The 16119-nt window shown below is 41.2% G+C and overlaps 1 protein-coding gene across 3 annotated transcripts in view; it reads right to left on the bottom strand.

The window, feature by feature from the left end:
• Window positions 1–12863, bottom strand: part of LAMA4 (laminin subunit alpha 4) — a 154230-nt gene extending 141367 nt beyond the window's left edge. The window contains exons 1-2 of one of the 3 annotated variants that reach the window (XM_014591051.2): window positions 12650–12863; window positions 11521–12355 (exon numbers count right to left, since the gene is read on the bottom strand). In XM_014591051.2, the coding sequence (XP_014446537.1) occupies window positions 11820–12203 (384 nt within the window). In that variant the 5' untranslated portion in view covers window positions 12204–12355; window positions 12650–12863 and the 3' untranslated portion in view covers window positions 11521–11819. Of the gene's footprint in view, window positions 1–11520; window positions 12356–12498; window positions 12604–12649 lie in introns of those variants that run through there. The other 2 variants (XM_006157016.2, XM_006157017.3) reach the window with 2 other exon arrangements.
• Between the last annotated feature and the right edge of the window lie 3256 nt (window positions 12864–16119).

Raw genomic sequence — 16119 nt, forward strand, 5'->3', positions numbered from 1 at the left:
CATTCCTGGATGGTACTGGGGAACTTTGTTAGGTGAGCTATTGCTAAGTCACTCTGAGATTTGGAAATAGATATTAGAGGACTATTACAATACAAAAGTGGAGAGCCTAGAGCCAGATTTTTTAAGCTATGATCTTAAATAAGTTACCCAATTGCTCTACCACTCAGCTGTCTCAACTATAAAAATGGGACAAATATTAATGCCCTCCTCATAAAGTTGTTACTAGTAATAAACAAATGAATAATACTCATACAGTGCTTAGAATGATACCTCCACAGCTAGTGCTAATCAAGTGCTTAGTAATTAAAACTAGGAAGATCTTAAAAATCTGCCAGTTAACTGTCCTGAATGGGTTCAAGCAGAACTACTATGGAGTATAGTCTCTCTAAGCTGAGGTTACTTAAAAGAGACCTGGAGTCTGCTGGGAAAACAGGGACATCTGGTCTTACACTGAAGGTACTTTCCTGCAGATCTCCATCCTTCTAGAATAGTACCAGCTGAAGGAAAAGCCTTGACAATTTTCATTTTGGAGAACTAGTTCTTCCATATCTCTTTAATACTATCTTTCTAGTCTAGGAAACACTAGACTATACTCCTTACTCTCTGGAGAGACCCTGAGTCAGGCTGACTCCCTTGTTACAAGAAAAACATCACAATCCCACTACCCTGAAGAATTTGAATAACACCCTCATTTTAAGATTCCATGAGTAAAATTTTCCCTTGCCTCTCCTCTCCTTCCTTCCCTCAGGAACTCAGAATCTCCAGCAGTTTTGGTATTTAGGCTTTGAATACTTAGAAGGGTTAGGTGGGAACAGGAAACCTTCCAAATCATTTTATGTCTTTTTTCAAAAAACACTTTCTGAGCACCCCTATGTGTGGGCCATGATTTTAGGTTAGGAAGTGAGGTACTTTCTCAGCTCTTCCAAATGCCTTGAAGTAGCAATTTCCTTTGAAATTTTTTTTTTTCCTCTTAAAGTGCTCCTTTTCAGGGCTAGGGCTGCAATGTGGACGAATTTATACACCCCCTTGCTAGTCTTACTGAACCATGATTTTGTTTCATTTACTTATTTTTTGGTCTCTCTCCTATACTTACATCAAAAATGCTTCCCTTCTCTGAATTCACAATTTCCTCTAATTCCATTCAAAATTCAAGCCCAGCCACATCTTAGAGCCTAGTGTTTCTCCTACAGGTTGAGCATCCTTTATCTGAAAACACAAAATCCCAATTGCTCCAACAATGGAAAGTTTTTGAGTGCTGATATGAAACCACATCTGACCTCATGTGATGCACTGCAGTAGAAATGCTGCCATACAAAAATATTGTGTAAAACGGGGCCGGCAGATAGTGTGGTGGTTAAGGCACTGGACTCCCGCACGGCCAACTGCAGTTTGAGTCTCAGATGTGGTGGCTTGCTTTCTCACTTTCCTGCACTTTCTCTCTCTCTGGTCAAAATAAATAAATAATAATAATAATACATAAATAAAATTAGATAAATAATTCTTTTTTTAAAATTGTGTAAAATAACCATGATCCTATGTGTATAGGTATATGTGAAATACAAGTGGATTTCATGTTTAGACTAAAGTCCTATCCCTCAAATATCTCATGCATTTGCAAATATTCTAAAATACAAAAAAATCCAAAACGTAAACACTCTGATTCCAAGCCATTTCAGGTGAAGAATACTCGACCAAATTTTAATATGCCTATTTTAGGTTGTTGGAAAAGTCATGATGTATTTTTTCATAGTTTTCTTTGCAAAAATATGTCATGACTTTTCAGATAACTCAGTAAGTAACCTGGGGGTGTGGTGGAGCTGCAGATTCTGATTCTGAGCTGGGACCTCAGGTTCTTCTTTCTAACACATATTCCAGTGGTTTTGATGCTGCCGTCGTTAGGTCATACTTTGGGTAGCAATGTTTTAGACCTCTCTTCTCCACAGCCAGCAACAGCCAGGGCATCATACACCAGAGCAGGTTTCCTCACACACCAACAATTCTGACTTCCAGAAAGTTCCCTGAACATATTTGCTCCCAAATGTTTCATTCTGTCCAATCTAGAGAGGGCTTTCATGTTGGACTTCTTTACGGTACCACTAAGACGCAGTGAATTTAGTTGTGGCTTGTACTAAACCAACAGTCCTGGATCCCCCTCCTTCCTCACTGAGTCAAAGTGCGTTCTTCTCTATGGACCACTCTGCCATTTGGCATTGCATTGTTATGTATGACCTGTGTCTCCCTTAGTGGTTCTTCTTCCCCAGCCCTCTTCCATTGTCATATCTTGCTCTCACCCACCCACTCTGGCGTGGGAGACACTGCCATTTACTGACCACATCAGAGCATACCTGAGGCACTTTAAATTGTCCATCGCTAGTGCTGTTAGTGTGTCACCTTAGTGTCGAGGTGCTCCTTAGTGCATCGCCTTGGAGACACTCTTGTCTGTGGTTAGGCTGGTGCCCTGCCCTGCAGATGACCCCCAACTCTATACCTCGAGTAGTCCAGAACAAGGAAAAGTGCTCTTTTAAAAGGCCTGACTCCCCCCAGCCTGTCTAGAACCCTGTGTTTCAATCAGGCTCTGGACTCCTAACTCTTAGGATTCTAATTAGGACTACAGTTATGAATGTCTGATCCTCTTCCTCAAGTTAGGTTTCCTTTAACAGGTATACATTTTAATCTATTTACTAGACAACTATAACCTTTGTTTTAAAAGTAATTTTTTTTTTAGCTATGAAAACTGAGGCCCCAAGAGGTGTTCTAGTTGTTAGAGATGAAGCCAAGAACCAGAGTAGCTTCAGACTCCAGTCAACTCTACTCAATTCCATGAGAACCTCCTATTGATAATTCACCGTAAGGATAAGTAGAAACGATAGAGTCAAGTAAATAATAATATATTGGAAGTAAACAACTTTTCTTTTAAAGCTAGGTGGGTATGTTCACATAATTATCTAGCTCTAAAGCTAAGCATGATTAAGTGTGCTAAAACAATTAGAAAAAACATAAGACTGCAAATCAGGAGACACAATTCCTCATGGTGCTAATAAACTTTGTGTCCTTGGTTGAAGCACCCCAACTTCCTTCTCTCTCCAACCCAGTCCCTCATCTATGAGAAGCTTGAATCCCTAAACTTACTTTCTAGATCTAACTTTCTATTATTCCTATGACTTTGTGGTTCATACTGCAAAGTATAATATGCTATGCATCCAATAATAACTTCCCAATGACTCTGCATTCAAACAGGTTCTTTTTGTGCTGAATTCTTTGTTGCAGTAGTGGCTTCAGGGTTTGTCTCTTAATGGAATTTCAGTGTGTCTATTGGTATTGATCATGACAGATAACGATTTCGAGGGAATGATATAGAATAAAGCAATTATTCGTGCATTGCCATGAAATATGGCAGGGATATTCAAACTCGGTTCAATCTCCCAATAGCAGGTATTTAGCAGCTCGCCAGTGACCTAAGGTTTGACAAAACCTGTTCTGTCGTCTCCACAACTTGTGCCAGGTCAGAAGGAAAAGAGATAACACTTAGGGCATACATAGCTATGAAACTATCATAGTTCATGAAGGAGAAGAGTGCCCCCCCCCACACACACACACATACACATGCACACATACCATAGCCTTGAAGCTTGAAAGGCACCCTGGACTAACTGCTGTGGAAGAGGAGGCCTGCCAAGATTTTACTTCTGCAACCTTGAATTTGTGCGATGTCTCTGTGCTATGATTCCAGATAGTCCTACAGCCCTAATATCGCAGGGTCTGAGGCTCACTTGACATTTCTGTAGCCTTTTGCGTATGTCTCATATTGTGCGTTCCTTTGGGTCAACATTTTGCCTTATAGAACTGCTTGGTTCCAGTTCACTTTGTACACAGACAACAAAATTTCATGTAACAGTCACGTCTGAGAGGCATGTTTTAGTGAAGACATCATTGATGCCTAGAGTCACTGATTTTTCTTTTAGGTAATCGAGCTACGTCAGCAAATGGAGGTCAAAACTTCAAAATAAAGGGACTAGCAGATGGAGTAATGATTATGTCACTGGACTCCCATGTAGTCTACTTGGTTTGAATCCCAGACAGGGCAGCTTAAACTTCATGCTGGGTGCATTTGCATGAGTGCTCAAAATCCTGAGAGGAGACTGGAAAAGAAAAGATTGTGGCATGGCCATTCCCCCTGGGGGTGTGATTTCTCACTTTCTGTCTCTGTCTCTCTGGACAGCGTACATACCCTATACCAAAAATCTCTCTCCGAAAAACACAAAATTTTAAAAATAAACATTAAAACACAAATTCTGTACTGTGCTCAGAGACCCTTTAGCTGTAGTACACAACATGGATTACTTGTCTAGTCTTCAAGAGACTTTGCTGGGACCAGCAATTAGCGTAATGGCTATGTCGTTGGACTCCCACGTAGTCGACCACGGTTCGCGTCCCGGACCCGGTGGCTTAAAACTCACGCCGGGCGCGTGTGTGTGCGTGCCCAAGATCCTGAGAGGAGAATGGAGGAGAAGGGATTGCGGCGTGGCCATCCCCCCTGGGGGGTGATTTCTCACTTTCTGTCTCTCTGTCTCTGTCTGTCTGGCGAGTGCACGCCCCCTATAGCAAAAACCTCTCCAAAAAAAAAAAAAAAGAGAGAGAGAGAGACTTTGCTAACACAGTTGTAAATGCTACGAGATTTCTCTCACTTGCCAGTTTTCATGGAGTAATAAAGGTAGCTACTTCACCCTAGTAAGGTAAACACAGGATCTTTAGCTTCCAATATGACATAAAACCTGAGGAAGTCCTGGGAGTGAAAGTCATTCGGCATATTACACCAAGTACGTCCATCCACCCTTCCTTTTGCTTTCAATAGAATTTGTTTCTTTATGTATTTTTTTTCTTTTTGCAGAAGATTTGGGCTTGAATATAAAATTTTTCCCACTACCACTCAACCTCGGAATGTTGTTTCCCCTAAGTTTCTCATGATAAAAAGATCGGAGATTCAGAGCTGGACTGCTGGCAGCTGAATTTCATTAAGACTTTGATGGGAAACTCAAGTTGGAATTACAAACATCTGTGGTTAGACTTCCCTTTAGTAAACCATTTCCCAGAATTTAACTTTACCACACCAGGAGCAAAAAAGAAAAACAGTTGAAAGAAGACTGCTCTTCTTTTGCAAACATGGGAGTAGATATTTAAATATTCTTCTGTGTGGTCACTATATTTCAATGAGCTAGCAGTTTTACTTATTTTAGAAAATAAATAAGTAACTGGGAATGCTAAGTTTCAGAACTCAATGCACATCCTGGCAATCTAATTTTAATGGTTTCTAACCAAAGGTCACAAAATTATGTCTGGCTATCATTAAATTTATGTGGTTACTATGAACAAGGAAAAAGCCTAAAGGAGGAGTAGTGCTTTCAGCATTTTTACTTCAAGAAAATTACAAGTCAGATTTGAGAATTCGAGTATGAAGAACAATAACAACAAAAGGTTATTGTCCTTGTCATATCAAAGGTGGTGGGGTTTTTGTTTAGCTTTTCTTGGTATTTAGAAAAATCCATTCATTTCTCCTTACTGCTCAGCTCATCCTATTACTGGGAAAAGACTTAAGATCCACTAAAGTGACAATGATGATGAAAACCAAAGTTTCCTTCTCCAATGTTAAATAACCAACAAATCTGTAAGAAAAAGTTGAAAGTAATTCCATTTACAAAGTAAAGATTTATACTTTAAAAGGAATATACAAGTATATAAACATACACAAAATACTTTTAATGAGATACTACCCAGCTTTACCTGTAACTAGATAAAATAGTGGAGAAAGAAGAGGAAAGAGGGACAGGAGAATTGAGGGCTTGCTTTGTCTTAGGTAACTTATCCGTATTATTTCATTTAAATTTCATAAGAAATTTGCAAGGCAAGTACATTTCTATTCATTTTACAACTAAAGGAACTGAGCCTCTAAAAGATCATCCAATTTGCCCAAAGTCAAAGGGTTAGGAAGTTGTGGAGCTGGATTCACACCACATCTGTCTGGCCCTATGCCTCCATTCTGCCTTTGATGAAAGGTGAATTTCAAATATTGTAGAGCAGGAGCCACAAATAAACAATTTCAGGCTGAATCTGGCCCTGAGATGTAATAGCCTATCCGGCATAATGAAATATTGAGTCAGCAATTTTCCTTAAGAATTCAGATACTGTCTTTTCTTGAAAGCAAACAATGGTAACAAAATTAAACACACAGAATACCTGGCAATGACAAGGTGGCTGCCCCTCAGGAAGAGGCTTCCTTTCCTCTCCTGGTACTTGAACCCCATCCTCTCACTGGACTGGCATCATCCAAATGTTTTTTACTCAGCCCTTATAAGAATCTCAGTTTTAAAACTTCCTCTGTGTCATATGATCCTGTAATTCCACTTTGGAGTAAATAATTTAAAAGAAAGAGAAGTAGGGACTCAAACAGAGTTCTTCTACATCAGTACTTATGGTAGCATTAATAGCAACAGCCAAAAGATGGAAACAACCCAAATGCCTATGAATGGATGAATGGCTAAACAAAATGTGCATATATCCAGCAGAATGTATTCATCCTTCAAAAGGAATGAAATTGACATGCTACAATATGGATGGATCTTGAAGATATTATGCTGAGGGAAATAAGCTAGGCAAAACGGATAAATATCTTTGATCCTACTTACATAAGGTGGACGTAAAATTCATTGTAGAATGGTGGTTGCCAGGGTGAGGGTGGAGAAGGTAATAGGGAGTTCATGTTTAGAGGGTTTCAATTTGAGAAGACGAGTTGCAGAGCTGGATGGTGGTGATGGTAGAATAACAATGTGGATGTACTTAAAGCCACTGAACTGTGCAATAAAAAAGGTTCAAATGGCAACATTCATGTCATGTGCCCTTTATCATATTACAAAAACCCAAAATTGTTCCTCTGGCTAAATCAATAAACTCTAGAACCATAGGGAATAGAGTTTTAAAATTTTTCTATTAATTTCATAATAACTTCTGTAAGACCCTGTACTCCTTAGGTGGTGGAGTTTGAATTCTCATTTAAATCAGAAGCTTGTAATGTGGACTATAACATTATGTGGAGGGCACATACTAGAATTTGATTATAAAGGCAAAATAGGATACAAGTCTCCAGTTAAAAAGAAACAACAACAACAACAAAACAAGCTATTTATCAGGGAAACTCACTGGTATACTGGGAAAAGAGAACAGAATTTGGAAACTTGAGCAAGATGGTCACCATCGTCAAAACGAATTTTCTCACCTCTAAAATGTCCACTATTAGGTATTAAATAAGATAGTATATGTAGGATCATGGGACATGAGTAGTTTCAAAAGAAGTTATTAGACTAGACTAGGAAGTGATGTTATCTCAACTCTTTCATAGTCCTAATATTATATGCAAGTAGTGCTACTTTTCTAGCAAGTACTACATAAATGGGCTTTCAAAGCATTTTATATTTCTTCAATTATAAAATTACCAAGATTGACTAAAACTATCCTTACTGATACTTATATTTGTCTAATCATCTCTTTCTAGGTACTCCTGTACAGTTGAAGTGAATCATAAACTCCTACCTACCTGTGCCATTTACCAGGTAGAGAGCCTAGACAAGGGCTCTGTGTCTTGGTTTCCATATTTCTAAAACGAGCTAATAACATACCAGTCCTGGGACCAGCAAATGCCATGGTGGTTATATTACTGGACTCCCATGTAACTGCATGGACCTGGCAGCTTAAAACTCACGCTGGGCGCGTGTGTGTGCATGCCCAAAATCCCAAGAGGAGAATGGAGGAGAAGGAATTGTGGTGTTGCCATCCCCGCATCCCCACCCTGGGGGGCGGAGGGGCATGATTTCTCACTTTCTGTCTCTCTGTCTCTCCAGTGAAGACATGTACCCTGTAGTAAAAACCTCTCTTAAAAAGTAAAAATAACATACTGGTCTCACTGTTTAGTCATAAAAGTTACAGGAAATAACTCACCGGAAGTGTTTAGACCGATATTTGGCACGTGGTAAGCACTCAATGAGTGTTAGCTCTAAGCTAAGTTGTTATGATTGCTATGACCACCACTATATTTCAGTCCTTCTAAAATAAGTTCTGAAAAGCTTTATTTGGTATTTGACAAATAGGTTATTACGTCCTAGTGGTCTAGTTTAGCAGTATTTTTTTTCACTTCACCTCCATGGTACTTAGCTTGTAGCCATTCTTACAGAATATTAACTCAATCCTCTTTACATAGTGCTAGGTATATATTTTCCTCTCTCAGATTGTTTACCCCTTGAGGGTAAGGATGAGACTCTACTTTCTTTCTATTCTTCCTGGTACCTATTTTATTACTCTCCACCCAGTCAGGTTCCATATCTGCTTGTTGGATGAATAATAGAGTGAATAAAATAATGATTGTATGTAGAGGGTTCAAATGACCTATTTGAATTGTTAGAACAGCAGCATAAAATGATGGCCCAGACTAGTGACTGGAGATCTTATTGCAGTCCTAGAGGACCTTTTTCAAAGTAAAGTACTAAAATAAGAACGATAGAAAGCAGATAGTGAAAGAGATCTAAAGTGTCTTTTAATAAACATTCCACGATCCTTTCATGTGCTGGGGTACGGGATCACGTGTCAACGACGGAAAGAGTCAAGGGAGAAGTCCCTTATAGTTAGTCTAGCCCATAGTGCTTCTCTTCAGCAAGTCAGTTTGTCCACTCTAGGGTACACACAGGACTTGTGGGGCACTAATTCTCTTGGAGGGGAGTTAACTCCCAACAATCATGACAGCAGCAAAACCAAGTTTTTGGTTTATCTGGAGATAAAGTCTTGTTTTCCCCTCTCAGGGGAAAACTCTTTATTGTCAGTTATTTGCCTCATTTTTCTGTCAAAGCCAGTAACGGCACTACTGACCTTCTTCACCACCATCTATGATACTTTGCTCTTTGACAAAGTTCTCGTCCCCTTCTTTCTCAGAGTCTCTGAGTGGCATCTTTCCAGCCACTCAGTGTTAACCTCTAACCCAACGTGCCTGAAAAGAATCTCACTCTTCCCAAGGACACTTTGAAACTAGCTCCTCATGGGGTGTTCCCATCTCCACCCTTGCACACCCTCCAGTTTTTGGAATATCTATCTTGATCAAGAAGACTTTTGACTGATTTTACTTGCTATTGCATGTATGGGAAAATGAATAGATTTTTCCCTTCTTCAGTGTGGAATATTAGAACATGAATATCCTTTTGAAATGACCTAGTCTCCCTTCTGCCTACTCTCACCTACTATAATCACTGTGGTCACCATAAACTCACCAATAACAGATGCAATAAATGGCTTGTAAAAAGCAGAGGACGGGAAAATGCTTCGCACAGCTAGGACAGAGTTACGCATGAGTGCTCCTCTTTTTTAATTCTTTGCATTCTGGAGGATGCTTGGGCCTATTTTTCAAGGAAAGGCTTGAGCCTATTTTTAAGACCTCCTTCTTGGTCAGCCCCAGCACTTTCCATTCTTTCATTCTGTGCATATTTTATAATATTTGTTCTCAGGCTCACACTGACCACCACAGCATGCCAGAGTTCATGTCTTGGGCTGAGAACACAGGGATGAAGAGGACATAAGCCCTGTTAGCAAAGAGCTTGGGAGAACCTTAGAAAGGCCTTCAGCCAAGCACCTCACACAGTTCCATGCTTGCCCTTGTTTTTTTTTTTTTTTTTGTTTGTTTTTTTTTTTGCTTTAAAGGAGAATTGCAAAATGGCCATTCATAAAAATCCACTTCCAATAAAGTAAATGTATTTTTAGAATTTCCTCCCATGCACATATTGAACCCCACCCACAAATAATGTGACAGTGTTCTCTTTCTCTGTATGTATTCATAAGCATGGTCTCCTGAACCAATCCAGTAAAGTGGTGGTACCATGTTTTTAAATCTCTAGAGTGTTTTTGGTTGAAGGTCTGCTTATAGCTGTAGAGCATGGGAAGCCTGGTGGTGAGGTGTTGGAATTGCCATGGGACCACAGGCTGACAGGAGACATTATGTAAAACTATGCAGTGGGAACAGACTTAACCTCAATCCCACCCTTTCTACACCATATACTTTGACCTGCTGGAATGACTAATATCTTCTGTTTCCCAAAACCAAAGACTTCAACTGGCATTCTCAATCTATTAGACTTTGAATTTAACTCACTATCGGACATTCTGTTTGGAAGTATATAGGCAAAAAGGGATATAAAAATATTAAAGTAGTATAGTACCATAAAAATAAAGTTTTAAGAAATAGTTCTGAATAAGGGGTTTTAATCCAATAAACTCATTTTTATAATATAATCACAACTCTTAGCCTACATAAAGCATTTCTGCTATATAAGGCACTATGCTAAGCACACACTATTTTTATCTAATTTATTATTTACAATAACTGTACCAGTTATAAAATAGACATGAATAACTTCTGTAAATCTTAGTTTATTTAACTGCAGTTTGGGCATCTGTACCTTGCCCAAGGTTAAGAAACTGAAATTTAAATCCGAAAGCCTGCAATCTACAACACTTTGTCATCTTACATGGAACCGATTTTTTTTTCTTTCTCTCTCTCTCTTTTTTTTAATTTTTTTTTATTTTTTAGTATAAATACATTCCATGCAATATTTGGGCCATGACACACAAGGTATTTTTTCTTTATCCGAAATTCATATTTACTTGGGTGTCCTGCAGTTTCTCCACCAATCCTTTGGCATTTCATGTGGGGACTTTCCATGCTCAAAGCAACAGGTGGTGATCATACTTCCCTAAGGTTAATTCCAAGCTTGCAGAGAAGTGAGGCCTCTCATTGTTCCCACCCTGTGGAGTTCTCCTGGTCTGGCTTCTTTCCAGAATCAGGATATAAAGTGGACCGGAAGCCATGCTCCCTCTGTCATGGAGGTTATATTTTTCAAACAAAACAAGAGCTTACTATCCTATGGCCCTACCCGCTCCCCCTATTTTTGGGAGCATGGGCAGGGCTCACCAAAGAATGACTATTTCTCATGCATCTTATATTTAATTATCAATAATTCATAGCTGCAGTTATATTTTCAATTCATAGAATTAATAGTAATAATCCAGCCCTCAATAGTGTTAGAAATGGCATCAATCCACACAACTTAGTTGTTGTAATCACAGCTACGTGTGTGTGTGTCTGTGTGTGTGTGTTTTGTTGGGTCAATTGCTCCTTCCTTTCCCATGAACTTAGGTGACTTCGTTTTCCTCCTACTCAGCATCTCCCACACACTGGCCGTGCCGTTGTGTCTTGGCTCAGGGGGTTCTTTAAATTACTTACTCTGGGTTCATCCTCCAACACGGAATTTCTACACTCTGTTTATGCTTTCAAACTTGAAAGCTAGCAAAAAGACATTCGAACAGCAGCTCTCTGAATGCAGATGTTATGGATAGCCTATCCTTATTGGTTTTGGGGCTGGGACTTGATTTTAATGGCAACTTCTTGCTTTCTATTAAGGTATCTGCTTGGCAATTTCCTAACAGCTTCTCTCACGAAGGTTCCCTCACTCACCCCCTCATTGTCTGTTGCAGAAGACCTTAATCTGAGACATAAATGTGAGGTCCTGCACTGTTGTCCCCGTTGTCCTCATGTAGAGGAGAAGGAAGCCAGTGATGGGTACATGCATTAAGTGCCTTAGCTTGACAAAATGACTCCTGCCAGATATACAAGGAGCAGAAAGTCCCTGATGTGCTTGGGCATTCCCAGGTGAGAGTCTAGTAGGCCGACTCAGAGCACAGAGGACACAAGCACTTTTCCCGGTGTGAACAGACACGTTCCAAAGCCTCCACTTTCAACTCTCAACATCCGAGTCCAACTTAAAGACGTGACTCTTTATTTCAAGTTTCTGATCTGGCCTCCAGGTGAAACTCTCAAGACAGTAAGGGGAGAAAGAGAGGGGGAGAGAGGGGGGGGGGGCAATGTGGCACACCCCGCGGGGCGCAGGTGCCCCAACAGGGTGACAATGACAGGGACACGGTACCTCAGCGACAGGCGGGAGGGGGCCCGGAGCCACGCGGGGCTCGCTCATCTCAGGCGGGTCTTGCCTGCCGACAGCTGAGCTCCCCTCAATGTCAAAAGGAAAAGCGTTGCCGTCCCCGGATGCCGCGCTGGAGCAGGCAGCGCCCCAGAGGAGCCACAGAGGCAGGACTGCGCTCCACGCTGCGCCCAGGGTCATCTCTCCGCGGACTTCCAACCTGGCTCTCCAGGAGCTCGGGAACCGCTGGTCTCCGTCGGTCCCCGGGGTGGTGAGGCGGTGCCTTGCTTACGTGACCTCTCGGTCTGCAGTATCGCAGTATCCAGATGTGGGAACGCCAGCCCAGCCAGCAACTTAGGAGGGAAAAAAGGGAGAGTGAGAGAGTAAGCGAGAGTCCCAGTCCCCCACTCCCTCCCTCCCTCTCTCTCTTTTTCTTTCTCCTCCTCCCTCCTTCTCGTGTCTCACTCTCCCCAGAGGCTGTGGCTCCCGAACCTACGGATGGGATGCAGTTTACAGCCGCGCATCAAAAGGGGACCCGACTGGGGGGAGCCCGCCAGCGCCTGGCCACCTCCGCACGGCGGGTCGGGCCTGAGGACTGCGCTGTCCTGGCTGCCTTCCAGCACTCCTTCTCCCCACTCCCTTTTTACCTTCCACTCCCAGGCCCTCCCACTCCAAGTCGGCTTTTCAGACACCGAGTTTGAGTTTTTTCTAGAGGCCTCCTCTTCCTTCTCAGTTTGGAGCCCCTCCAAGGGCTCTTAATGAATTTTCAGCTTTTGCTATGACTTCTTCACAGTTCTTACTTATTTTAATCAAGGTGCCGGAAGTCTTATCTCTATTTATAAAGATATTTTATGTGCCTCCCGCTACTCTGCAGGAAAGTGGGCGGGAAAGGGATTCCGGGGGCGGGAGCCAGAGGTAGATCATCTCAAAAGGCAGAGGCGCCCACTTTCTGAGCACTATTTCCCTTTCTAGAGATAGACCATTGCGCTTTCTGTGCTATGATCTCCTCTGGAGACCGACTGGCCACTCGCTTCCTCGCCACAGTCCTCACCCAGAGTGCTCAGGAGAAGAATATCTTTCACTGCCGCGCTGGAAAATGACTTCATTACTCAAATGCATGAACTTTTATTTACAAAGAACATCTTGTTTTCCTCCTAAAGAGGTGCTTTGTAAGGGACAGGGAACAAGGCTTGCAGTGTGTCAGCCTGCCCAGTATATTGCCCGTAGCCCGACCTCCTCCTTTGGGCCTGTAATCTCAGGCCTACTACATGTAACCTTTCCAAGGCCTCAGGGTAAAGCTGGACTGCAACAGGCCAGGGGTGCTTCTGTGGATGGGTTGGTCAGTGCTGTGTAGCTGATAGGTCCATTTGTTTACATTGGCTTCAGATTAGAACTTTAAACATTCCAGTTATACCCAAGGTGGCTTAAAAATGATCACAGGGGCAATTTGTGTGTGTTTGAAATCACAGTCACTCAAGAAAACATAAAAAATAAAAAATTACTGGGGTGGGCAGGAGGGGAGCAGCAGCTCGTGAGCCACACTCTGTGAGGCTGACCCATGTGGAATGCTTCTGGGTTCAAGACCAGACACCTTGAGTGTGCTGGGTGCCCATGATCTGGGACTGGCTGAAGCTGGGATTGGATTGCGGTGCCAAGACCCTGTTGGGAAGCTCTCTCTGTGTCTCTGTTTCTCTGGTTCATGAAAGAAGTAAATAATTTTTTACAAAAGAGAGCATTTTTATACAACCTCATCATTAGGTCTATTTCATAAGACAGAAGTCATTTTATCTAAGGATAAACAAAGCAGTCATTTATTTGTACCTACCATATGCCAGACCCTTGGCATATGCTATTTGTAAACCTTACAGCATTCTTGCAAAGCAGAAATAGTGTTTCCTTTATAGGAGAAGAAAGGGAGGGTCAGAGAGACTAGGACATTTGCCCAAGGACACACAGCTGGTAGGAAGTAGAGTAGAGGTTTGGATCCAGGCCTCACTGATTCCAAAGATCTCTTTTACATCTACATCACACTGAAAGTCACAAAATAAAGACCATGAATTCAAAAGCTTGAGTGCCTTCTATAAGCCAAAAATTTACAACAACTAGTTTACTTAATTTTGTCTTCATGATAATCCCTTGAAATAGATATTGTGATATACGTTTGGCCACGAATGGGTAAAAATACTATTATAAGTCAGGTAAAACAGATACTAAAATCCTTGACTTTAAATAATAAAAGGGTGTCATGTAAAAGTGCCAAAACTGGAAAGAGCAAGAAGAACGCTTATAAATTCCAAACTATTTTGGGACCAGCAGTTAGCGTAATGGCTATGTCGCTGGACTCCCATGTAGTCGACTGTGGTTCAAGTCCCAGACCCGGCGGCTTAAACTCATGCCAGGCACGTGTCCATGCGTGCCCATGATCCCAAGAGGAGAATGGAGGAGAAGGGATTGCAGCGTGGCCATCCCCCCAGGGGTGATTTCTCCCTTTCTGTCTCTCTGTCTCTCTCTGTCTTTCTGGCGAGTGCACACACCCTATAGCGAAAACCTCTCCAAAAAAAAAAAAAAATTCAAACTATTTTATAATGTTTTCATTTTAACATGTAAAAATAGTATTGTGGGACCAGAAGGTGGCATGGAGGCTAAGGCTCTGGATCCCACTCTGTGGTTCAAGTACTAGATCTGGTGACTTGAAAATTATGCCAGTCATGTGTGCACATGGACCCAAAATCCTCAAAAGAGAATGAAGGAGAAGGGACTGCAGTGTAGTCATTCCCCTGGAGGTTGGTTTCTCATTTTCTCTCTCTCTCTCTCTCTGTCTCTTTCTCTCTTCAGTGAGCACACATGCCCCAAGGAAAAACCTTAAAAAAAGTTTTGCTAGAAACCATTAAGATAAAAACCATTAAAATCATCTTCTGCATAAACTAGTTAACCTACTAAATTCAGTGAAAGAACTTAAAAATATGTGTTTGGTTTTACTGGTTCTTTCAGAGAGTTATATTGGGAGACAAGATGGCTAGATCTTGAGGGTGATTGAATTATGTTCAATTGCTCTGTCCAAGGGTCTCTTTAAAAGAACTGTAAGTAATATTATAATAATATTAACTTTATATGTACATGTATATGTAGATATATATATGTGTGTGGGTGAATATATGAAACTAATTCTGACTTCAGATAATAGATCTCTTTGGTGCTCCAAAACTGTTAATATTTGTCTTCTGAAGGCTATAATCCTGTTTTTCATTAGCTGCTAATTATTTCACACTTTTCATTTCACTTGAGGTCTCTTTTTCTTGTTGACCAGGTAGTGTTCAGGTCCAACAACAAGTCTTGAGCTTTCTTGCATATTTGTCCAAGACCTATGTGCTTTTAATTTTTGATTAAATACATGCTCCCAACTCTCATTTCTCATTTTCTTTCTGTGGACGCAATGATTATTTTTGAGACAAGATAACACGACATGCACAAGCATGGGTTTTTGTGGGGGTTCAAGTCTTGGGTCAGTTTATAGTAGTTCTGGGAGCTTGACACATCTTAGACTCTCTGAGCACCTATCTCTTCACCTGTAGAATGGGGATAATTATGCTCGTTCACTGAGTTTTTATGAGTAGTAAGTGAAATAAGTAATGTAAATAAAGCACTAACCCAGACTGGCACATAGTCAGTGCTCAGTAAATATTATTTAATTCTACTATATTTTCAAGTCCTAAGGAGGAAAAGAATGACTATTTTTTTATTTTCCTATGGTGTGGGTAACCTTCCATACACTAAGAATAGCCATTCAGATTTCTGGCTGCTACTGAACCTATCCCTGTGTTACTCATGAATGAGGCAATTATTGATCATGGAGGAAAGAGACAGGCAGGTAAGGAGAGACCATGGCTGACTATTTTACAGCGAGTTAGAGGGCAATAGAAAGAAGAGAGTCATTGCCTCACCAAAGGGCTAACTCCAGACCATCAAAGGCCTGAGTGTTGAAGGGTTTTATTTCTGCTACTAGTTCAACCAATGACCATTTCCAGGACATCTGCTTTCTTATCATGACCCCTCCTCTTCTAGGGTTGGTGACTGGTGTTCACCAAGAACTTTCATGGCCATCCTCTCTTTAGGGACT

The sequence above is a fragment of the Tupaia chinensis genome, unplaced genomic scaffold, assembly GCF_000334495.1.
Source record: "Tupaia chinensis unplaced genomic scaffold, TupChi_1.0 Scaffold000527_1, whole genome shotgun sequence".
In the NCBI taxonomy this organism is placed as follows: Eukaryota; Metazoa; Chordata; class Mammalia; order Scandentia; family Tupaiidae; genus Tupaia; species Tupaia belangeri.